The following is a 25,748-nucleotide window of genomic DNA, read 5'->3' as shown; positions in this document are numbered from 1 at the left end:
TACATTCTATGTATTCAGTTTTTGATCAGTACAACTTAAAAAGCCTTTGGACTCTAAGGTGCTTTTTGACTCCTCCAGCTTAACACACACTGACACACATTTTATTTTATCCCATCCGTTGGGACACCGTCATCTGCAAAAATAACATACACCAAAGCAGTACTTCTTAGATGTGTTTAGTGAATTCATCCATCATTAGAGCAAATGGATTAGTGCAAAGTGCAAATAGTTGATATAAGAAAGTGCAAATCTATTTGCAATGTAACAAATAAGATGCTACTCTAGGTATACAACATCATATAATTATTTCTCACAGGAATAACCACATGAAGTCACCCGATCTTATTACTTGGAAAAACCCAAATAGTGGCAAACACACTCGAAGGAGTTCAAAAACCTTAAAAGGAGACTAGAAAACACACTCGAACTTTCAAACACGCATAAGAAACAATGCATCATTCATCACCAGATAAAAGTACAGTGAAACACAATACAAATTCTCACATAATGGTCGACACTAAATTGGAAAGCCAATGCGTAATCCCTAAAACAAGGAAAAAGATGAAAAACAGAGTAAAAATAAACGCACTAGAAATTCTCGCAGAATAGTTCGCAGTCGACCCAAAACAATCCAACTTTATATTTCTTCCCCTTTTTTCTATGAGATGAGAGTTGCCGGCAACCAAACGGAAAAGGGGGAGAAGAAAAGGAAAAGATGAAAAACACGCATTTGCCTTCCCGTAAACAACCCCTTCTCCAAGAAAAGTAACTTGACGCAGAGAAGAAGAAGGGGTTTGAGAGAGGCAGGGTGGCGATACGGCGCTTTCTTACATCGGAAGCCAAGACATATAGCAGAGTCTATACATATTCAGGAGGAGTGGCATATATACACACACACGCACTTATATGAGAGAGAGAGAGAGAGAGAGAATGGGAAACGTCGGGGGAATGATGAGGATACAGGACGTTAAGAGTAGTTATTCTGTGTGTGCGTCTTCACGCAAGTAAGGTGGTACTTAGAGGATTTTAAGAGAATAAAATTACACTAATACCCCCTGCTTATCCAAAAATTTGAGATTAGCGGTGTTAATCAAACATATTTAGGTCGTTGTTGATAATGCTAATCACAAATTTAAATAATTCAAAATTAGTAAAATAAGAATCAAATGATATTAAAGCTCGTTAAAAATCAAATCATAAATAACATAATCTCTAATGTTTTAATTATTTGTTTCCCAAACAATTGATTCTCACTAAATATCAAGCTGGAAAATTCCTAATCTAATGATAAAGTAATAGAAGAAAATCACAATGATAATCTCAAAATTTATATTACCAATCTATAGATAGATTGCAGTGAGTGGATCTTTCCGTCCAATTTGAAAAATAAAAGTTCAAATATTATCTACGAGGATTGCACATAATCCTTTTGGGAGCACTGTTTTGACATTTTCAAAATATTTTTATTTTCAAAACGTTAAAAAAAACCTAAAAAAACATTTTTAGTCCATTTCTATAATTCTAAAATCGTTTCGTAATATTATAAAAATATCAACAAATTATTACTAATTTTGAAACTTGTTTCTTTCAATGAAAAAGTTAGCGACGGAATTTTTTTCGTCCCTAACTCAACATTTTTACTTTTTTTCAAATTTTATTTTTAAAATTTATTTAAATGTATTATGAAATTCATGTCTATTTTTAAATTGAATAATTATTTTTTATAATTTTTATATTTAAAATTATATTAATAAAATACTTTTTTTTTTAATTTACTAGTCTTCCTTACGTTTTCGTTTCTTGTAAAATATAATATTGCTTGTACAGTCATCATATAGAGTTCAAACGTCATACTCATTGTTGGTCCCTTAAGATATGGTCACTCAAGATGAGATGAATTGAGTGTTTAAAATTTGTTTTCTTTTAATAAATATTATTGATTAATTATTTTCTCTAAGAATATATATAAATTATTTTTTAATTAAATTATTGTTATTTAATTTAAAATATATTAAGATTTTATAATTATGCATATATAAGTTTGAGATTAATAAATTACAAATCACAAGATATAGTAAGAATAAATAAATGAGACACAAGACAATTTATAGTGATTCGGTGTCTCCACACACACACCTACTCTACTCTCCCAAGGTCTCAACCATCATTGGGGTTCCACTAATCTCACAAAGATTTTTACACTAGCTGATCTTGGGAACTATATACACTCATATATTACAATGGGTTCTAGAAAAACTACCAACACCAAGGTTTTATTTATATCTTACCTTGAAAACTAGATTCACCTAAATTTTAATGGTTTTAGGAAATCTATATAATGCACAATAGTAATTTAAATATTACAAATAATTTGTCCACAAATAAGCAATTAAGAACAAATTATACAAGACAATAATATTTAAATAAATAAATAAACGGTAATTTCAGTTTGAATGGAGAATATCGAATTCAACTTTACGATATCTTTTTCTCCTCTTGTCTTGTGCCTCTTCGGTAGATGAATAATGAATCTTTTAGAGCCTTTGAATGCTTATAAATTAGCTTTAGAGCTTTTGGGAGTTTTGGATATGCAATATGTGTAATGGATACTCAAAAAATGAGTTTGAGGGATATTTATAAGCATTTTAGCTACTAAATAAATGGTTAATATGAAATTTAAAATTCAAAAAATGTTTAGGTTTTCTCAAACAATAAGAAAACATGTCTCATATTTAATTCAAAATAAATTTACTTTTTGTATGAGAAATCAATATTTGAAAATTTAAATATAAACTTTTGAAACATAAATGATTAAAATAATAAAATATGTCTAAAAACAATCTTCTTTAATTTAAAATAAATTTACTTTTTGCACGAGTAAAAGAAAACATGTCTAAAACTAATTATCTTTAATTCAAAATAAATTTATTTTTTGTATGAGAAAGAGAAAACATATCTAAAAGTAATTATTTTTTAATTCAAAATAAATATACTTTTTGCATAAGTAATAAAAATATTTATCAATAAATGAAAATTCAAACATAAACTTTTGAGATATAAATGATTAAAATAATGAAACATGTTTAAAGATAATTCACATTTAATTCAAAATAAATTTACTCTTTATACCCACTTTTAATTCAAAATAATTTTTTTTATATGAGAAATAAATAAATTTATATCATAAAAATATTTTTTTTTAATTATCAAAACTTAATTAATATGAGCAAGTTGGTTCAACACTCATGAATCATAAAATTTGTGCAAATCACATAATACAATTAAATAAACGCATACCTGGATCCATTAGGACTTTGGGCCGTAAAAAGATTACTGGTTGATGACGAAACACCCAACATTTGATTTCTCCTTCTTCACACCGATCTTAATGATAAACATAAAAATATAACTACATTTGTTTTTGCATTTCTATGTTGGATAGAAATATGACCAAATTCCTAATAGTATAAGTAGTTTCAAATCAATTTTTTTAAAAAAGTTACCTACATTTTTTGAACAAATAGAATTTTAAAATAATCAATTATCTTATTAAATCATTTGATTATCTCATCAAATTAACACTGATATTCAATTATCTTGTAATATACTAGATAATTGTTACTAATTTATGTGATTATATATTTTCTATCAATTATCATGTGAGACACAAAATAATTCTTACATTTTCTATTTCATTGAAAAATGTTATTTTGCTATTTTGATTTTATGTCGTATTTGTTTCTTTTCATGCAATCATCGATGGGCTTTATACCTTATAATGTGATAATGTAGTTTTGTATTTAAAATGCGATAATCTAAATTAGAAAAACAAAAAGTTCTCCTAATCGGGTTTCCATTTTAATGATTTTTTTATTTCTTTTATTTTTTGGGTAAACATAATTATTTCAGTTCCTATAAATTATCTCAATATCATGTATTTTTTTTTATTTAGAATAAATTACTTTTTCGAAACATCTAAAAAAACCTATCTTTTTGTAAAAGAGAAAATATTGTTCTAGCAAAAACAAAATGAAAGATATTAAATGTAATAATGATACAATGTTAATAAACTATCATAATTCAACCATATATTGCCAAATATTCAAATATAGATACATGGAAATAAACTTGATTTTAATTTTTATTTTTTTTTTCAAAATTTAGCCTTTGCCACAAATTCACCATCTTAGATATTCATGGCCTAACACAATATAAGGTATAGAGGCCATCATTTGTAGTCAATTTAATTATTAAAAAATTACAGGTTTAATGGTGTAATTAAAATAATAAAAAATTTAAATTATTATACAAAAAAATAAAAATATAGATTTGACCAAATTACAATACACATGATATCATCAACGTGATAAATATTTTTTCTAAACGTAATTGTATTGAAAATATGATCGCATATAATTTTGTGTTATATCATTAATATGAAAAAGAATACAAGCTAAAAGATAATTGATACATTCAAATAAATTATATAATTTATATTTTATAAATGTAAATGAAGTTTTTTTTTTTTTTTGGTTAAAAAATAATTAAACATTAAAAATTATTATAATTAACCTTTCCAAACCACCTAACAAATCCCCTCTCTTGCCATAGCCATCAATCTCTCATCCACCACCATCAAAGCACAAATGCAAGGACTTGTATATTCAAATGGCATAAGTCTTCATCAAAGCTAGCTAATCTTCTTCTTTCACCACTCTGCATCAATATTAATGAGACATTAAAGTTCAATATACAAAATATTAAATGTACAAAGATTACAGAAATATTATTTAGTGTTAACATTTAAGATGATACTAGTGGATTAATTAATATATCACACTGTATGTCATATTAATGTAAATGTACAATATATTAATACAAATTTATCTCGAATATTGACTTAATACGGTATTTGTAAAAAAGTTAAACTACATGAATCTTAAATGATAAAAAACAAATTATAAAAAGTACATGAAAATACCCTAAATTCTTTAGGGGTCCAAGTGAAATTTGTCAAAAGTATTATTCTATCACAAATTTTCACATAAATTAGCATGAGAAAGGAGTAAAAGAAGAAAGTATAGATACCATCGCTTGTCTTGCGGCAGGCTCTCAAGGAGTAGAAAAGGCCGAACACGATGAACAACAGAGCTGCACCTCCAACAATAATGGCCACTAATTTGGTTGGAGCCCCCTTTGCCTTTCTATATTCTATATATCCAGTCCAGTTGAAAAAGTAAATAAAAAAAAAAATGGCAGGTCAGGTCAGGTCAATGAAGATAGAAAACTGTTTTAGGAATGAGAAAACAAACATGAATCTTTATCAATATTATTATTATATTATCAGATATGTCAGCAGCATGAATCTTATGAAGCATCACATAAGATAAGAAAGAAGAAATCATTTCATATTTGTTAAGAACAGAACAATCATCGCAGGAATATATAATCATTCCATATTTGCTCACTCAAAGATCCTTTTAGTTTTTTTTTTTTTTTTATTTATCGATTTTAAATTATATATCAGCCATTAATTATACAAAACAAAAATATCTAAGTTTAGTTTAGCAGTGAATATATAATTATTACAAGGGTAGAATAGGAATTTCATACCAGGAAATAGGCCGGTGGTGGGGTCTCTATTCTGGTAGTAGCCGTAGCTGAGAAAGCAGCTCTGAAGATAGATTTTCCCGGAAAGTGAAGATCCACATTCATCCTGAGCGATCTGGGCGGCGCTGCCGATGCATTCCGCGCAATCACACCGTCCCAATTGGCCTTCACACTGCGCCACCACTCGCATCCTCCCGTGGTACTCCATCTCGCAGTGCCCATTTTCCGTCACAACGCAGCTTTCCGCCGCCGCCAAGGCACCGTCTCTCAGCTCCTCAAATCCACCTCCGGAAACCTCTTTCGTGTCGCCGCAAATCTTGTGCTGCAATTCAACCCTAGAAGTCTCGATTCCGTCGGCCTGGTACCGAATGTAACAGCCCGAGAGGTGAACCCGAGCCGGAACCCTAGCCCCGCAGAAGCTGTTCGATAGTTGCGGCAGCTGGTTCACGCAGCGGCGGCAGTCGTCGCCGCTGAGATCGTGCCGGCACTGGAAGAGGCCGTAGACGGCGATGTTCTCGTCGCCGACGGTGGTCTCGTAGAACCTGTTTGTTACAACAGCGGGTGAGAAGGTATTAACCCTTTTAACCAATGGACTCAACTTTTAGCAATGGTTTGTATATATACGGAACCTGGATTGGGAGGAGTGGTTGGCGAGTTCTTGGAAAAGGGACGATAAGATTTCCGGTAACGAGCCTTCTTGATGATCGGTGAAAGCGCCGTGGTCTGGGCAGCGCCGGAAAACCAACGCTGAACTGGGGTAATTAACATAAGATGAACTGTTACTTTGGGCATAACAATAACGTGAGAACAAACAGAATGCTGCGAGGGAGAGAAGGCAACAGGCTTTCGCCATGGCGATGGGAGAGATGGATGGCAAGCTCTTGTGAAGATGCTTTTGACAAATCGGGTGGTAATGGCGTGAAAGAATCAATCAGATAAAAAGATTTGAGTTTTGGTTTGTGCAGTTGGGACATCGGGGTGTGGGGCTGCTTCTTCTTCCCTCCAAACCCCATCTAACCTTGGAACCCAGTCGCCCAGTTGGACAAGATGCCGCCGCCATTTTGGATACAGACAAAAAAAAGCTAAACCCGAAAATTGGCAAATCTTTGATGGTACCCGAGCGGAGCTTAAATTGATTTCATCTGGGCTTACCCGGTTTGTAAGAAACTATCTTCTTTTTCTGCCTCGGGTTCAATTACATTCTATTTCTTGTTAGGTATAGAATCATTCATTGGTTCCAATCAGCGCCAAGTGTGGAATTGAAGTGGAAAGATTTGGTTCAATCGATCTCTCCTTCTAAACCGAACTAAATAGTAAAGAGAATGTAGATCATCAAGACAAGTATATAGTTCGTAACCGAATTCAATATAAGTGGATGGAGAGTAAGAAACAAATTGTCAAAACACGGGGCTGTAAATGTCGAAAGAGATGCTGAATCTTTCATTATATTATGAAATTCAAATTCAAATATAGATAATTGTAAATTTTAAATTTACAGGAATTAGTTCCTGCAGGCAAGCAGGAGAACTTGCAGCTGTCCAAGAGTCTCTCTAATTTTGCAAAACAAAGTTTTACTTACAACAACACAACCCTTTACAGAAAAGGATCAATCACAATTGATAACAAAATTGAGGGTGCTTTCTGTTCTTACTTTCACCTTACTGTTTTGCCATCTCTATTCAGGTCCTCCCAGCATATCTCCCGGGCACATTCCCCACACACAGTGCTGCTACCCACCTTTGTGCCCTGGCTCCTAAGAGTCAACAAGTGCGATAGGTTTGTACATTTTCGCTGCACCAACCGATACCTCAAGCTGCCCCGGGGTAGGGAAGGTCTGCTCTTCTCTGGGGCAGCAGTCGGTACATTTGGAACTGCTGGCTTGCACTCGGGTGCAGATTCATCAAGCGGGACTCGCTGCTGCACTTCCTCCCACTCTACAGTTCTCCGATATACTTCCCATGCCATGTCTTGTTCCTCTTTTGATAGCTTCTCCTCTTCATTCTCTTGCAGCAGGGTCTCATGTTCATGGTAATTTGCAATCCATCTGAATGCAAAGCAGCTGATTAGAGATATTGGAGTGTTGCAGTTAACAAGTCCCATGAATGAAAGATTCTGCTGGTTATACACACAAGTCTCAAGATGCACATTCTAGATGCTACTATCATGACTCTATAGACAAAATGTGTTGAATCAGGAAACATTTCAATACGTCTCTGAAAATTTTACAATATGCTGAAGGTATGCCCGAGACTACTTTCATTTGGTTGCAGAGATTTGATGAAAACTTGGAACCAACATTAGAAAGGACCCTAAGCTGTGAAGCTGGGACCAGAACTAACCAAAAATACCATACATTTAGCACATTAATCACTAATATATTATTTTTAGTATACAACTACTTCCAAGAAAATGGGAAAAGAAAAAAAATCGGCCAGATTATTATTCTTGCTCTCAACAAGCCTCCTCATATAATGCGAGACTTCACCACAAAACTACATCAAACACATGTAACTACTTAAATATTAAGTTGGCAATAAGTATTGAATACAAGACTTCTGCTTTGGTACCATGTTAAATTATTGACAATCAACTCATCTAAAAGCTTAATTATTATTTTTTCTCCCAGCAGATGACAAAGCTTGTTTCAAAAGGGAAAAAGTTCCTTCAACCTGGTTTCCCAATTCCCCGCTTACTCTCTCTCTCTCTCTCTATATATATATATATATATATATAAAACAAAGATCTGAAGTTGACTAGAGTAATGCATCAAGGAAATGCTTAGCTTACACAGGCATCAGTGTGCAAAAGTGCACGCACAAGTATAGAAACACACACACAAGTATGCAGAAAATAGAATAATTCAACCTCCACAGATGTCGTATGTCTACCTTGGATAATGACTGCCCAATAAATTTTCCATTAGCTTGTCAGAGAAAAAACTTCCTGGAGGAAGATGCAATTTCTGCTTCAGATAATTTCCAATTTCACCAGCCATACTTTGTTTAGTTGCATGTCCGTTGTCTTCTCCATGCTCAGGCAGAGAATCAAGATTTTCATCGTCACCAAAATCAAAGAGATGTAACATCTCCTCCTTAGAAATGGTCCGGTGTACTTGTTGTCTATCGACAACCCTTGCTGCAAGCCCTTCCTTGGTCACCTGTTTGAACCATTCTCTTTGGCATCATTTCACTGAAAAACAAAGATTACTAAAACATTTCCTACCATCTTTACCTGGCGCTTGTAAATCTTTTCCTCCATTGTCCCATGTGCCATTAAGCGGTAAGCAAAAACAGGCTTTGTTTGGCCATACCTGAAATTTTGGGAATGATATTATTTTGGGAACCATGCTAGAGGATGCCCATCCCAATTAATAAAAAGTGTGGCAATATAGATACCTCCAAACTCGATATATAGCCTGAAGATCATATGTTGGGTTCCAAGAACCATCAACTATAATAACACGATTAGCAGCATGTAGGTTAATCCCCAAAGATCCAGCTCTGGTTGATATCAGAGTGCATTTCACCCTTTTATTTGAGGGATCATTAAACCTCTCAACCAGTTTTTGCCTTTCAGAGCCCTCAGTTCTTCCATCTAGCCTGTTTGTTCAGATAAGAAACCAAATAAATATGTATTTTTAAGATTTCTTAAGAGTTACATCCTCGAGTATTGATGAAGCTATGACAGAATGACTAACAGGCAATATTCAACTATATTAATTCATAACCAGGAATGACTTCTGAATAACAGTTACTTTATATAGCAATGCTATTTATTCATTTAAATAATAGTTACTGTAAATAGCATGTCGAAGGAAAATTAACATAACAGAAATAAAGTTTAGTAGTTGCAATTGATCATTGCGGAGCTATCAAATTGCACCAGTTCAGGTGTTCCTAGACTAGACAACTTAAGTGGGTTTGCAGGTTTACTAAATGGACATCAAAGTCAAATTTGAATATACACTAGACTTTGAACAGTTACTGTACACTTGTATTTCACTACAATGATCCAATTACATCAACCAGACTATCAGACCTGCAGGTCCTGACAAATTGATTCAACTGGCCAGTCTATGATAAATATAGTTGAGTTTTGTGTTCTGTTTGTACCCAAAATTTATTAGGGGAAGGGAAATAAAGGAAAATAGGCATTTCTTCTATGCTTGGTTGTTTTAAAAAATATTGAAAAAAAAAATTATTCTTGAATTTGGCTGCTTGGAAGAATGACCCCAAAGATGAACCAAAGTATAGAATTCAACAAGTTGGTACAATTGTTAGCTTTTATTTAGCTAAAATAATCTTTTATGAATAATGTCCTCACTGTCCTCACGTGTGTTTCTGTTCTACATTCAATAATTAGGAGAATAATTCCTCTTGTACATTAATATCATCATCTACAACAACAATATGCCTTAATTTCACTATGTGAGGTCAGCTACATAAATCCTAACTTGGTAAATCATCTCTATCCATGATCACATTTTCTATAGTATCATTATATAGCATGTTATGGATAAGAACTGTCCACCAAATTTTATTTGGTCTTCCTCTAAATTTTTTTGCCATAAACATCTTCCAGTCCATTCACTTTCACAAGTGTCTATTGGTTTTTTCTCACATGTCTTTATCTGTCTTAATTAGATTTGGCATATTTATCCTCAATAAGGGCCATTCTGATTTCATTACAGAGAACCTCATTTCTAATTCTAATATATTCTTGTATGATTATGCATCTATCATAGCAACTTCATCAATTATGCTCATATTTACACACATCATATTTTATTGCCCAACATTCTATGCAATACAGCAAAACTGGTGTTATAGTTGTTTGATAAAACTTTTCCTTTTAGTTTTAAAGAGATTTGACAGTGACGTAAAATGTTACAAGCACTTCTCCACTACAATTGTCTTGCCTTGATTTTGTCAATATCATGTTCCATAATCTATATTTTTTAGTAATTGATCTATTATATCTAAACTGATCTTTTCATGGAATAACTTGATTTTCAAGTGTCACCACAGCATGAGAGAGAGAGAGAGAGAGAGAGAGAGAGAGAGAGAGAGAGAGAGAGAGTTATTTTAGGAGACGAAAGGAGAAAAATAAAACAGATTTCAGTATGTGACATAAGGGAAAATATAAGCTCAAGTAGCACAAAACAATCACAGAGCTTCATAACAAAAGTAACAATAACACAAGTTTCACTAAATGTGATGAGGAAAATTATTATGAATTTTATTCAAAACCAAATGATTTCTGAAATTTGGCAAGGTAAAGCATACACACCTATACCAGTCTTTTCCTTTTCTCCAGCATTTCACTTTCTTCCCTTGTCGAGGTAGTTTTGAAAGATAATGTTCTATTAAATTTAGAGTTGATAAGCTCTGGCTAAAAACCAATGCTTTATCTCCAGCATTGGAGCTCATTGTAAGAATGTCAAGGAGCAAAACCATTTTTCCACTGTTGTTGACCTCTTTATAGTTATTTTCCTGGAGAAGGTCATTCCACCAATCCTGAAATTATACAAATGATGGCAAATACAAGATTTTATGAAATGCATCTCAAACAATGAGATCTAAAATCCAAAGTGGAGAGCAGTGACATGAAGTCTGAGAAGAAATTTGTCCAAACCTCCCGAAAAAAGGCATTATCATTTTTCCTCTGTGGAATCTCATTGTTGTTCCTTGTCTTCCCTGTTAAAATACATGCACCCAAGAGAATTAGAAAATGCATAATTTCGACCGATAGCACAACCAAAAATCCTAAAACTAATAAAATTGTTGAGAATCCTACATCGCCTCCACAAGAGAGACCTAGGCTATATATAAGGATGAGGATCCCTCCACCTGTTAAGCTAGCTTTTCAGGTTGGAGTTCTACTTCTAACTTCTCACATGGTATCAGAGCTAACCCTTGACTGTCGTGGTCATGGACCAATATCCTGCCCGATCACCTGGGCATGTATCAGTTACTGGAGAAACTTCGGCGTGGGGGGGAGTGTTGAGAATCTCACAAGGCAGACTTGGGCTATATATAAGGAGGAGGATCCCTCCACCTGTTAAACTAGCTTTTCAGGTTGGAGTTCTATCTCTAATTTCTCACAAAAATCATAATTACTTTCATGGGGTCTCAAAGTCAACCACAACAAATATCATGAAAAGCTTAATTGCTCAATTGATATAGAATATAAAAAAGAAAGAGAGAGAGAGAGCAGGTTAAGCATGGAACTTGAAACACTATGAAGTGCTAGTGACAAATATGCATACTTAGTACCAAAGAGTTAAATCTAGTACCAAAGAGTAAAATCTTGTCTGCATGTCTACACTTGTGGCATGTTTACAGCCAAATTTTTTGACATAAGGAACCACCTCAGGAGTCAGCAGTGTGCACAAACATGCAAGCGTCGCATAATACAAACAAGACAGCAAGCCAATATAGCGTTAAAAGTTATTATAAAAGATAAAACAAAGAATAAGGGAAAAGCCAACAGATCACAGATATTTTCATAAGTGAAACAACACATTTTCCACCATCTTTTACATAAAAAAATATTTAATTTTGTTATATCAAAAAATAAAATAAAATCTCACGTTCAATGTTTTATTTGCATTATATGATCTTACAGCAGAACAGGGGAGGAAAGGAAAAAAGACAGAAGTTAAAGAATTGGCAGTATTCCAAAACAAATCCATAAAAGTGAATCACAAGTTTCATACTAGGTAGTCTTAAACGAGCATATAGACTTTTGGAAAGTATAGAAAAAGCTATATAAGTAGCAGAAAGTAAGTATATAAAAAGTACCTCCTGTAATCATATTGCAATCTACATTCTCATCACTGGAGCTGTCTTCTACAAGAAAATTCTCAATAGCATCTTCACGTTTCACATACTCTTTGTCTTCTCTCATCAACTGCAAAATCCCAGGATGGTTCCATATCTACAATAGACAATAAACATTTTACAAATAGAATATGTAGTATAAATAGCAGAAATTAAAGAATAATATAGCATTAAAATATGCCAAATAGCAAGATCACTTATAAAAAAGAGTATAGTATATGCATGATCTATGCATGTGCTGGCCATAGTTTCCACAGACAGACACAGGTATCAATAATCATAAATAAAATCGTAGGAAGGACAACCAATAATTATTTATGGAAGATGATGGTTTGCAGGTGTCTTTGACGTTGATGACTAGAAAATTTATTTAAACTTTTTCAGAAAGGGAGAAAAGTTTTTTCCCCCCAAATTTAGTTAATCTACTTATGGCATTCAATGGAACAAGGGTTAAATATCAACTAATTTGCAATTACTCCAGTACTGTTAGTTTTTTTTTTTTCTTTTTGAATAAGCTACATTCTGTTGTTCTTTTTCTATCTTTCCTTTTCCTAAACGCTACAAAGAGGAGAATTTTTAGAATCCTAGGCAAGGTTTTACTAATTAAATTAACCAAGATCAAACCCAAGGTCTTACTTTCACAAATCACATGTCACAAGCCTTCATAAAGGACAATGCAGTAGAGGTGAATGTAGAACTACAGTCAACATACAAATCATGAACATTAATCTCAATGATCTTGTCAGCTTTAATTCAATAAAAGCTAGGATAAATTAAAAACTTATTAAAGCAGCAAAAGAAAGAAAGTGATATTAACAAAGCTGTTATAAAATCTGAAAAAAAAAAAGGAGGATGAACATATCCTGAATCTCTTAAATGTAAAAATTCAGCTCCTAATATCATTTGATGATTTGTCGTTATCCAGCAAATTGGAGAGCCTCGTACACTAGGGATGCCCTTCTATAAAGAAAGCATCAAACAAAGCTGCTTTGCCCCAAGAATTACGGTACCATGCATAATGAAAGCTCAAACATTTTTTATTGAAATCTTGGTAAGAAAGACAGCAGCAATATACCTGAGCCAAGGCCTGGTACCCCGCAAAAAAACACCTCTTCCGAATCTTTTCACTCGTAACCTCAGTAGTGAAGCCATGGACATCAAGGAATCGCTTGTACAACTTTCTTTGCAAGGGAGAAAGCTTTACAGCTATTACAAACACTGTTTTGGGGGGCAAGTCCTTCTTCACCACATTCATGTCCATTCTCTGGACAAATCCTTTCAACTGTTCATAGAGGATATGAGATCTTTGGTTCATAATTTTCACATCTTCCAATGTGGAATTCGTGTGCTGCCCATTCTCTATGGGATTTTGGAAGCTGTAAAAATGAAGCTATAGCTTCAATGAAGCATTAAAAGAAATAAACCAGAAAATGGAAATCAGAACAAGTACGAAGAAGTCTTGCCGGTTTCTAAACTCATGGCTGCTACCAAGAAATCCTTCTCTGACAAAATCTACCATCTGTTCCAGAGAAAATTCCAGATAATCATCACAAAGATAGGAAAAGGAACTGACTGGACAAATCTTACAGCAACCACACAATCTTACGCAATAATATTCCATGAGGTTGTTCTGCAGAGGTGATCCAGTCAGAGCAATCCTTCGTTGACATTTTACTTGTTTCAATGCTTGGGTTACATCAGCCCTGGTGTTCTTGATCATATGGGCCTCATCACAAACCAGTATATCAGGTCCATCCTGACAAAGGGAGGAAGAGAAAACTTGATAAAAGGATATTGAAGGTTGAATATATATCATGATTCACGATTTCCCAGGGTGAGAAAAACAGGAATCCAAATTCCGAGTTCATGGAGAGCATAGAAGTAAGATGACACAACTATCTCCACTATAACTGGTTCATTCATCTAAAGGTACACATAAAGACTCTTAATCTGAAAAGAAGCAATAATTACCAGTAGGATAAGAAATTTGGGTAAACAAAGCCAATCCAGTTAGAAGTGAAATGCATCAACCTAGATGTACAAACTTTTTGAGAGAAAAAATATAATAACAATTGTAAGAAAGCAAAACCAGTCTACTACTTAGAGAATGAAATAAATAAACATGCATAGCTTTCAGACTCAAACAAGAAATAATCATTGCAAAGTATCAAGGGGAAAAAGTAGAATCCCAGTACAAATATAGGAATAAAAATTCCTTGATTTTACGATTCCTGAGTTAATACAGGGTGATGATTTTTGTTTCAAGAATGAAACATATCACCATTCAAGAAACAAGCTTCTTCTGGAGGTGAAATAAAACAATAGAGTTCAAGATGATTTCAAAATCAAGGAACATTGGAAGTCTCCCAACAAAATATTAACTACAACATCGATGACAACTGTGTTAGATGGACTCCAAATTTGTAAAGTATCCAAGCAAAACACTTGGACTAGATCTGTATCAGACAATGTCCCAAGATGGCTCTTTGAAAATGCACCTAACAAACATGTTTATAGCATGGAATTTACTAAAAAACAATATACAGAATTCATTTTGCACATAAAAAGCTATATGTCAATTTGCAAGTCATTTTACACAAGTTAAATAAATATTTAACAAGTAAATTTTTTTGTCATACACAGATGTCTTTGAGCATGAAAATTAGTTAAAGGCATCACTCAAAACACACTTAAACCTTTTTATGGGAAATGGAGACCAAGTAGCTATAGCAGCATGAATCAAGCACACAAGTAATGACTCAAACACCAATTTATACACGAAATGTCAATATTAAGTGCAAAACATCAGACACATTCTCAACTTTACCATGTGGGCATTCTTGTCCTGTTTCCCATGCTACCAAATTCTACAGTGTTCCATCACCAAATTTTACAACATAAAGGCAATACACTAAAGGGCCAATGTGTCAGCCTCATGAGGAGACATGTTGACCAATCTAAAACATTTCCTCATACTCGATGAATTCTAGTCATTTGCTCCATGGTCAAAAAACACATGCTAGACTAATGTATAGAGTGCCTTATCCTAGCCTAAGCACTCAAGGAGGGCCTCTGAGGTGGCTCCTAGTAAGGTAACAAGACACACGAGATAAACTGTATTAGCTCAGTCAAGTGTAACTCTGCTCAAGCTAATAGCCTCTCTTCTGTTATCAATAAACTTCATACCCTTATCTTCCTCTAATGACCCTCCAACTAAGTATGCCACCTCTACTTTGCACACCATATCATAATTATCTGAGTATGCCTCTTCTGTATGGGATAACTGGTCTGTGTCATTTGCAAGTTCAAGATGAGCTTTGTTGGTGGTTTTCCACACTCCATTGACAAATTTGCATACTTGGTAGTCTCAAAGAGAAATCTATGAAAAAGATATTATCCCAATCAAGGAATGGGAGGATGGTTCACTTAGAGTTGCCATAAATTGGTGTAACCCTGTGATTTATGACATGGATAGGATGAACCCACTAACAACATTGATAATTTTGGTTGAAAAAACAGTAAGTTAAAGCAGCAAAACTCTACTTGCAAGTAATTAATAAAAGTGGGTATATCTATTGGAGCTGCAATAGATATTGGTGATTTTCCTGCACACATTTTACAAGAGCCAATGCTCAAAAACCTGTCGAAGATGTGCTACAAACACTTGAAACTAAGGGTATGTACTATAGAGGTGAGAAACAAAGCATGAATAAAAAAATACAACTATGAAGTCAAAACTTTTAGGTTCATTCAAGATAATTAATTGGCACAAAAAATACAGAAGAAAGTAATTGAATTTTCAAATCACCTGCAGGGCATATGAAATGTCTCTGGCCATTTGCCGATCCTTTGCATGCTTTCCAAGGGATAGATTCCGGAAAGCAGTATAACCAATCAAAAACACACCGCCTTTTGATCTCCACTTTGCAAGCAAGTCAGCTCTTCTCTCCCTATGTAAACAAAATCAAAACCTTTAAACAATTGCTGGGTAGGAAGATTAACTCCAAAGAAAATGAATAAAACAATTAAGTTAATAAGTGGAAGATACATATATGTAGTTTAGGAAGTCAAGGAGCCATCTTATCTCAAAGCCAGAAACAGCTTAGAATAACAATTTTACAAAATGTAGTATAAACTTACCATCTAATACTCTTAATTGAGCAGTGGTAACAGGATCAACTCAAGATGATACTCATATTAACACGCATCCAGGAATTACAATCTAACGAACAATGACACAGGATGCAAATACAAATATGACAACAGGATACAGCAAATTGTAAAGAATGAGGATAGGGAAAGGAGATCCCCTTCTCTCTTTTGGTTTATTCATTTTGGGTACAGCGATCCTTCCTTCCAGAATTCAAGACCTTTTACATTGTTGGTGCAAAGTGTCTTGCCAATGTCAAGGAGAAATATTTGGCAATAAATTCCATAATGCATTATATGGATCCACTGGAGGAAAGAAACCATCTTTTGATGGTATTATGACTATCACCAGGATTTTCAGAAATTTTTGGAAACACAGTCTTGAACAGTCAGCTTGTTTTTTCTAGGTGAATGTTACCACTTGATACCTTGTTAACGAACTTAACCATTTATTCAAAAAAAAAAAAAATACCTTGAAACATCTTCCAGCATGAAGACACGAATGGGTTTTAACTCTGAAGGCCTCCATTTCATGAACTCTTGCCTCCAGTTGTGCAGGACACTTACAGGGGTCACAATAAGTGCAGTTCTTAATCCTAAATCCACACTTCTCATGGCACTATACAAGAAAGCTATGACCTGCAAATACAATTATATAGCTGAGCAACAATATTTTTATTAGGTTTCTAAAGCTAGCTAAAGATGTCAAAAATCATTCACAAATTATAAAGCAAAGTCAAAGGATTAAAGTTAATACAAGATACTGCACAATTCCATAATTTAAAGAACTGGGAAAAACAAGCTTCAGATAGAATAGATATTCATATTTGATAAATCAAGAAAAGGCCCATCAGAAAATGAAGAGCAACCAGTTAGAAATCTTTGAGAGGAAAAAGTGAATTGATCTTCTGTCATGACCCAAGGACATAGTAGAAATTAGCTAATAGATGAATTTCCTTTTAATTGTATTGATGAATTTCCTTTTAATTGTATGGTAGTTGTAGTGGTTTGTACCTAAAGGACTTACCTTCAACTGTACTAATTTGAATATTTGGGAGCCCTATTGGCGCCAAATCTTAGCTACCGGATCAGTATATAAGGCTGATCCAATTTAATTCAAGACATACAAGAATTTTTTAATGAAATCTGATTTCAATCTCTCTCTCAATTTACCTCTCTTTCTCTCGGTTCTCCCTAATCTCTCTCACTATTTATGTTCTTCCCTAATTCCCTCCCATTGCTTCTGATCTATCTTCCCCAATTCCTTCCAATTATCTCTCAAACCCTAGGTTGAACCCTAGGTCCAAGACATCTTCATTCAACTTGAAGAAAATAAATCATACTTGGAAGGTAAGATTTCCAAGCTCTCTTCCTTGGTCATTGTCAAAATATAATTCTAACAAGAGAGAGTTTGCTCACAATTCAGTGAGAATTGTGTGGGAATTGATAGATTAGAAGAAAAGAGAGAAATAGAGAGAGAGAGAAAAAGAGAGATCGAGAAGTTGAGAGGGAAAATGAATCAATTGAATTCTCGAAAGATGCTTCTCTCGGCCGCGAGAGTTGGTTTATATTTACCAAGCCTTGGCGCCAATATTTGGATTACATTTGAATTAGACCCATGTGCTGTAATTGCCAATCTAGTCTATATTACACTAGTACCCCTTACCCCTCTATCTTAATAATCTCCTTATTTACATTATAGTCTCATGGCAATTCCCCCCTGTTAGAAACATTACTTGTCCTCAAGTAAGTCATAGAAGTCCTGTTGCTCTGGGAAATTGTTTTAGGAGGTTAGGGAGGTACTCCCAAGTGTTGTTTTTGGGGTGGAGATTGGACCAACGGACTAACACCTCAGTGATAGGTGCCTGATGCTTGTAGACGATTCTCTTGTCCACTATAGCTATTGACTCTGTCTCTTGTCATGCTGGTTGTATTGCTGAGGGTAGGATAGAACTGATTGGATTGTGAGACCCCCTTTGGCAGTTGGAGTTTGTAGGCCACTTGCCCCACCTTGGCTATCACTTCATAAGGCCCGTAGTATTTGGAACTCGGCTTAGTAACTGACTTAGGGGAGTCTTCAATTGGGCTTGCCTTAATTTTAGATACACCTTATCTCCTACCGAGAAGACTCGTTCACTCCTCTTTCTGTCTACATATTGTTTCATTCGATTTTGGGCACTGGCTAGCTCCTACTTTAAGGTCTGTAACATTTGCTGCCTTTGAATCAAATAATCGTCCATTGTAACTACTTGACTATGGCTTCCTCTCAGTGGTAAAAGAGGAGGTTTGTATCCATATAGTGCTTCAAACGGCGTGATCTTCATAGAGGAGCATGGGGTGGTATTGTACCACCATTGAGCTAGGGAGAGCCATTTGTGCCACCCAATAGAATGCACTAGGCTCACACATCTTAAGTACATCTCAAGGCATTGATTAGTCCTTTCAGTCCGTTCATCTATCTTCGAGTGGTAGGAGGAGGACATGTGTAGTTGTGTCCCTAGGGATTTCATTAGCTCTTTCCACAAGAGGATTGTGAAGACATTGTCCCTATTTGAAACAATCACCTGAGGCAACCCATGCAACTTGCCCACCTAATCTAAGAAAACCCTTGCCACCTCTTGTGCAGTGAAGGGGTGGGATAGGCCCAAGTGGGAATATTTGGTCAGACGATTTACCACCACTAGCACACAGTCCTTACCCTTTGACTTTAACAAGCCTTCCACAAAATCCATGCTAATGTGGGTCCATGCTTGGATAGGAATGGGTAGAGATTGTAACAACCTTGGGGGGTGAATGTTTTCATGCTTACACCTATTGCAAGTGTTACAGCCCTTCACATACTCCGCCACTTCTCTTCTCAACCCTGGCCAGAAGAATAATTGTTTAATCTTGTTGTAAGTATTCTATATCCCAAAATGGCCACCCACGGGGGAATCATGTAATGCCTCTAAGACCTTTTGTCTGAGAGCCTCATCCTCACCAATTAGCATTCTTTCTTTATATCTCAACAGCCCATTCCTCAAGGAATAGCTCGGTTTGCTGTCTAGATCTAGGATCATTTGCTCCATCAACTCCTTGATCCATTTTCCTTTTGTGTGTTACTTCCCAGAACCAATCAAGAGTAATGGCAGTTGTAACACCCCGCCTCGCCAAGCGCTACTATAAGGGTATTTCTGGGATTTTTTTTTTAAATAACATCATCACGCGTGATGCTTCATGAACAACCTTCACATGCACACACAGGATCCCGAAAACCCTAGTCTTGCCCGTTTAACTTAACAAGATCAATAATCTTAACAACTAAACGAGACATATCATAACGCAGCGGATACATTATCATCAAACACCGTGATTCTTACATAGTATTTCCATAACAAAATACGTAATACAGATAACCCAAATAATACAACATTATCGTACAACTATTCATACACAAGCTGAAATACATACTAAAACCCCAAAAGATTACGACGACTATCAATCCAAGCACCATTGACTTTCAACTGGCCATGTCCTTGCCCTCGCAACAGTCCCTGGCTAGAACATTGAACGTTCCAGGGGCATAACCCAGGTTAGATGACAAAACATCTAAGTGACGGCATGAAACAGTTTACATAATGCATGAAAGACATACGACCATGGCATACAAAGACAACAACAACATGCAACACGTCTATCTCGAGAAATCTTCCTGACATACTCAACCTCCTGTGGAAAATCCATTCCACACATCGTTGGAGTTGACTTTGCCGCGACATACTTAATCTCTCGAGTGTCTTACCGTGTCACTCGTTCACCTGGATTAACCTTGTCCCATTCTCAAGAAGACCCCATCCCATCCCATACGGACCCAACAACGACGCGAAAAATCAATGCCCCGATGATATGAAAATCACACGCCATGCACTGACTCTTTTATAAGTAAAAACAGTTGATACAATATATCACATGATCAATATGCAAATGATGCTATCAATACATAAATAAAACGCATAAGCATGGCATCCCAAGTTCTAGTAAGACCGCTTACTTGAACTCACTACACTCACACCAAGATATTTCCAAAACAAGGGTAAAACTACAGTCAGACCACTCACCTTATTCGAAAAGTCAATTTTCGCCTCGTAATGCATGCTAAGCCTTAAAATGCGCGTTTGAGTAATTTCCTGGCTTTGGCATGCTCTTATAGCCTCAAATTAATCCTCAGAATTTTTTGGGATTTTTTCGAGAATTTTCCCCAATTTTTCCTATTTTTCTTTCCTTTTTCTCCATTTTCTCTATTTTCCTTTTCTTTCTTTTCTTTTCTTTCCTTCTTCTTTCTTTCTTCTCCCCTGCTTCTTCTTCTTCCCTATGTCCGACCTGCGCACAGCCACGCACAGCCGCCACACCCCGCCAGCCGGCCATCTCTGCCCATGTCGGTAGCTTCCTTGTTCTCCAAGGAGCCCGCTGGTCACCGCCCACCTTGCTGAGCCATCGCCGAGGGCCGTTGCTGGCTGCCCTGTTCGCTGCCCAGCCGCAACAGCTCGCGGCCATGGTTGCCGCTTGTTGTTGCGGTCCATCCCGGCCGCCTCCAATCATCCTCACAGCTACCTCCGGCTACCTAGACCTCGCGCAACCACTAGCCAGCCTCCTTCTCGTCGCTGCTCACCTTCCGCGTGTGCAGCCATGGCCGCGACTTGCGGCCATGGATGTTGTTCGCCTACTGCGGACAACTTCGGTCACCATCTCAGCATTTCTCGTGGCTGCCTCCGGCCATAAGCATTGCTCCCAGCAATCCCTCTTGATTCCTCAAGCTCTCAGCCGCTCGCTCCCTCACTGCAACTCTCGGCCATCTTCCTCCTTCATTTCCATTTCTATTTTGCTTCCTTTCCTCTTCAATTTCTACTCCTATTTATATAGAAATCAGACTCTCCACCCCCTCAACTTGCCTTGGGCACCACCCTTTCATTCAGCCATGAAGCTTCCCAGAAGCTTTGAAGAAGGCAGCTTGCACACTTGCACTCACGTGTATATATATATATGTATATCTATATATTACACTATTAATATAAACAAATTACACATTAACCCCCTAATTTCCAACTTAATTTCATTTGAGTAAATCTCTAATTATATTTAGATCCTTAATCCTCAATTTAATTTGCATTGCAATATCGAAAATACAAATTTAATAACTTCAAAGCTACTTGATAATGGCAATTTCTCCCTAGTGTCCTCATCGGGCTAATGTTTCATCCCGAAACTACTGAAGGGTTATTCCTTACGAAAAACCGGAGCCCCCTCAGGCTTTCGTTGACCTCCCGGAAGTCCCCTATAACAATTCGGTTTCTAAGCCTGATTCGCAGCTGCATTTTAGTTGTACCGAAAACTGTTTCCGATTCCTCTTATTTTGATGCCTAAAATCATATCTCATATTACTCGTCGATACTATACAATTTTCTTTGGTTATCTAGGGTCCGGGGTACTCCCTCCGACTGATTTGGTTGCCTAAAGTTGCGTTAGTGTACCTTATAGTTTCATTTTTCTGAGAATTCCACTTGTATCCTTTATCAAATACCGTCTATAGCCTCAAATTATTCCTGGGTATTACAGCAGTGATAGCAGTGGAGGCCCCTTCTTCCATACAACGGAATAGAGCATCGGCTGCTTTGTTCTCATGGCCTCTCCAATACTGAATAACATAGTCAAGTCCCATTAACTTTGACATGCCTTTCCTTTGAAGGTGAGTATGAAGTTTCTGTTGTAACAAAAACTTAAAGCTCTCATGATCTGTCTTTATAATGAACCTCCCTCCTTCAAGGTAGTGTCGCCATTTTTCTACTGCTATTAGAACAACTAGAAGCTCCTTATCATAGACACTGAGACCCAAGTGCTTAGGGGCTAATACTTGGCTGATAAAAGCCAAAGGCCTTCCTCCCTGCATCAAGATTGCCCCCACCCTACCATCACTTGCATTGGTTTCTAGTACAAAAGGCTTATTAAAATCAAATAAGTTCAGTGTAGGTACCTTACTCATGGCAGCCTTCAACCTTCCAAAAGCTTCCCCGACCCCCTCATTCCATTGAAACCCCTCCTTCTTTAGCAACTCTATCAATGGCCTACTGAGAGTGCCATAGTCTTTGACAAATCTGCGATAGTAACCTGTGAGACCTAAGAACTCTCATAGGGCTTTCACATTGATAGGTCTTCGCCAAGCCGTCATGGCTGCCACCTTCTAGGGATCTGTGCTAAACCCTGCTCCTGAAATGACATGGTCGAGATACTCCACTTGGGATTGTGCAAATGCACATTTAGACTTCCTAATATACAACTTATTGAATCGGAGGATTTGTAGAGTGGTCCTTAAGTGCTCTAGATGTTTGGCAAAAGTAGGGTTGTATACAAGAATGTCGTCAAAGAATACTAAAATAAATTAACATAGGTAGGGTTCGAATATTTGGTTCATAAGGGCTTGAAAAGTTGTTGGAGCATTGGTCAATCCAAAGAGCATTACCAATTACCAAGAATTAATAATGCCCTTGGTGGGTTCTAAAGGCAATTTTGTGGATATCATGAGGGTGCATTCGAATTTGATGATATCTAGATCTAAGGTCAAGTTTAGAGAAAACTTTAGCTCCATGCAATTCATCTAACAGGTCTTCGATAATGGGTATAGGGAATTTATTCTTTATGGTTAAGGAGTTGAGTTGGCGGTAATCAATACAAAATCTTCAATTACCGTCTTTCATCTTTACCAATAGCAAGGGAGAGGCATAGGGGCTGGTACTTGGCTGTATAACAGAAGTATTTAGCATGTCTTTGATCATGCGTTCAATTTTAGCCTTTTGTTTTGGGGGGTATCTATATGAGCGGATGTTAATTGGCTCAACATTGGGTTTGAGGTTGATAATGTGGTTTATTGGTCTTGGGGGTGGTAGAGACTTAGATTCCTCAAACAAGTCCCCAAATTCATCTAAGAGTAAATTAAGAGAATCTAATTGAGTTACCTCCCAAGGAGCTTTTGTGGTTTCCACTGAATTCAGCATGTAATGCCCTTCATCTTCTGTGTCCTCCTTCCAATCCACGGCATATACAGTGAAGAGCTAGGCTACTTGCGTCCACTTGCTCTTGAATAATTTGTGTTGCCTTTTGCCAGAAATCACCTTACATGTTCTTGTCTCCACATTGCAGTTAGGGTCGTCCTTCTTCCCCCCTTCTCGAATGTCACATCCATCTTGTTAAAGTCAAAACAAATGGGGCTAACTTCCCTCATCCAATCGACCCCTAGGACCATATCATATCCCCCCAACTTCAGTAGGCATAAGTCAGCCTCAAAGTCTTCCCCTTGCATCTGCCAACAAAACCCAACACAAGTGGATTTGCACAAAACCTTCTAGCCGTTAGCTACGGTTACTGACAGGGGCTGAGTCCCCGTTAGGCTGCACTTCAATCTCCTTGCTATCCCCTCATCCAGGAAGCTATGAGTGCTTCCACTATTAATCAGAATCATCAAACGATTATCTCTTACCCTTCCCTCCACCTTAATAATTTTATTGGTTACCACTCCCCTTAGAGAATGTAGGGAGATCTCCACATTTTCCTCTTCCCCCTCCTCTTCTAGAATGTATCCGTCCTTTTCTTCTCTCACTTCTTTTGTCCCTTCTAGCAGCAACAACTGCCTTTTACATTGGTAGCCTGGTGTGTATTTGTCTCCACACTTGAAACATAGACCTGCCAATCGCCTTTGCTCCACCAAGTTTCTTGGAATTGGTTAAGGGTGTGAGTAGGGTTGCCAACCTTTTGCTACCTAAACCCATGTTTCCTCCATTCCTACCCCATCCTTTGCTATTCGATTACAAGGGCATCGTCTGCCACCCTTTATTTACACCCTTTTGCTTCTTAACCAGTGCCTCCACCATCAACTCTTGAAGTCTGGCACACTCAACGGCTTGTTGGACAATCTTGGGTTGAAACATCTTGATTGTTGGACGAACCTCTTCGATCAAGCCACTAATGAAGCTTGACACGAAGTACCCCTCTGTAAGGGTAGGATTCGAGAGCAACATAAGGGCCTTCAACTCTTTGAATCTCTGTTGATAGGTTTGCACCAATCCCCTTTGTCTCAACTTGTTAAACTCTTCAACCACATCCAGCATTCCCTTCTCCCCAAACCGCTCACATGATCCTTCCACAAATTCCTCCCAAGAGCACTCTTCCTTCACCCCACTCTAGCCTTCATACCACGCGTCTCCCTTGTCATTTAGATAAGGGGATGCAAGTGTCACCTTTTGAGTTTCATCCATATTGTGCAGGTTGAACACCCTCGCACAACGCCTCGCCCACCACCTTGAGTTTTGGCCATCAAAAAAAGGTATCTCCATCTTAGGCATAGGAAAATCGATCTGATGTGATCTGGTTCCGTGGCCTTGCCTTCTAACTCCTACATTCTCCTCCATCACCTATAATTCAACCTCTAATTCCGTCGATCCCTCCGATTGGGGGTTACCCCCTTGGCCATGTAAAATCGGCTCCGATCTATCTCTCGGGGGAAACTCAAGTGAAATCCGTACCTGAGTCTGGCAAGTGAGCATCAGAACAAATTGTTGCATCTGATCTCTGAGGGCCTAACCCTGCTCCTTCATTTGCTCTTCCAACCTCGCCGTCTACGACCTGCTTTCCTCGCGCCACACATTCACCGCTCCTTCAATTCTCCGATCCACAGAATTCTCCTACGCCTCCATCCTACTCTGTATCTCCCCTATCGTTGTCGATACTTGATGGAGTTGCGATTCCATATGCTTCATCCGAGTCCCGTCTACCATCTCCTACTTTGATCGTCCAAGATGATGTTCTGATACCAAATTGTCAGAATATGATTATGACAAGAGAGAGTTCACTCGCAATTGTGCGAGAATTGATAGATCAGAAGGAAAGAGAGAAATAGAGAGAAAGAGAAAGAGAGATCGAGAAGCTGAGAGGGAAAGTGAATCAATTGAATTCTCCAAAGATGCTTCTCCCAGCCGCGAGGGTTGGTTTATATTTACCAAGCCTTGGCGCCAATATTTGGAATACATTTGAATTGGACCCATGTCTGTAACTGCCAATTTAGTCTATATTACACTAGTACCCCTTATCCCTCTACCTTAGTAATTTCCTTATTTACATTAT

At 36.7% G+C, this 25,748-nt stretch overlaps 3 protein-coding genes across 7 annotated transcripts in view; all 3 read right to left on the bottom strand.

Moving 5' to 3' along the window:
• LOC127810061 (probable inactive histone-lysine N-methyltransferase SUVR2) overlaps positions 1-937 on the bottom strand; it is a 31,258-nt gene extending 30,321 nt beyond the window's left edge. For 2 of the 3 annotated variants that reach the window (XM_052349310.1, XM_052349290.1), the window contains exon 1: positions 590-937. The gene's annotated coding sequence lies outside the window, so the exon portion shown is untranslated. Of the gene's footprint in view, positions 1-3; positions 134-589 lie in introns of all 3 variants that reach the window. The other variant, XM_052349298.1, reaches the window with a different exon arrangement.
• A 2,261-nt stretch (positions 938-3,198) lies between these two features.
• On the bottom strand, positions 3,199-6,737 carry LOC127800800 (plasmodesmata-located protein 2-like). The gene is made up of 4 exons (XM_052335654.1): positions 6,240-6,737; positions 5,614-6,152; positions 5,089-5,211; positions 3,199-4,716 (listed from the first exon to the last, which is right to left on the bottom strand). Exons 1-4 carry the CDS (start codon positions 6,461-6,463, stop codon positions 4,709-4,711), a joined length of 894 nt encoding a protein of 297 aa, XP_052191614.1. The 5' UTR covers positions 6,464-6,737; the 3' UTR covers positions 3,199-4,708.
• Positions 6,738-7,027: 290 nt separating this feature from the next.
• Positions 7,028-25,748, bottom strand: part of LOC127800621 (protein CHROMATIN REMODELING 20) — a 79,067-nt gene continuing 60,346 nt past the window's right edge. For all 3 annotated transcript variants that reach the window (XM_052335537.1, XM_052335374.1, XM_052335459.1), the window contains exons 16-27: positions 17,074-17,240; positions 16,261-16,402; positions 14,059-14,208; positions 13,916-13,971; positions 13,528-13,828; positions 12,414-12,549; positions 11,245-11,306; positions 10,900-11,126; positions 9,006-9,209; positions 8,842-8,920; positions 8,499-8,767; positions 7,028-7,654 (exon numbers count right to left, since the gene is read on the bottom strand). In XM_052335537.1, the coding sequence (XP_052191497.1) occupies positions 7,264-7,654; positions 8,499-8,767; positions 8,842-8,920; positions 9,006-9,209; positions 10,900-11,126; positions 11,245-11,306; positions 12,414-12,549; positions 13,528-13,828; positions 13,916-13,971; positions 14,059-14,208; positions 16,261-16,402; positions 17,074-17,240 (2,184 nt within the window). In that variant the 3' untranslated portion in view covers positions 7,028-7,263. The remainder of the gene's footprint in view (positions 7,655-8,498; positions 8,768-8,841; positions 8,921-9,005; positions 9,210-10,899; positions 11,127-11,244; positions 11,307-12,413; positions 12,550-13,527; positions 13,829-13,915; positions 13,972-14,058; positions 14,209-16,260; positions 16,403-17,073; positions 17,241-25,748) is intronic.

Source organism: Diospyros lotus, chromosome 1 (assembly GCF_014633365.1).
Source record: "Diospyros lotus cultivar Yz01 chromosome 1, ASM1463336v1, whole genome shotgun sequence".
Lineage (NCBI taxonomy): Eukaryota > Viridiplantae > Streptophyta > Magnoliopsida > Ericales > Ebenaceae > Diospyros > Diospyros lotus.
Note: the sequence above shows the minus strand (reverse complement) of the source record. Positions and strands in the feature narration are given on the sequence as shown.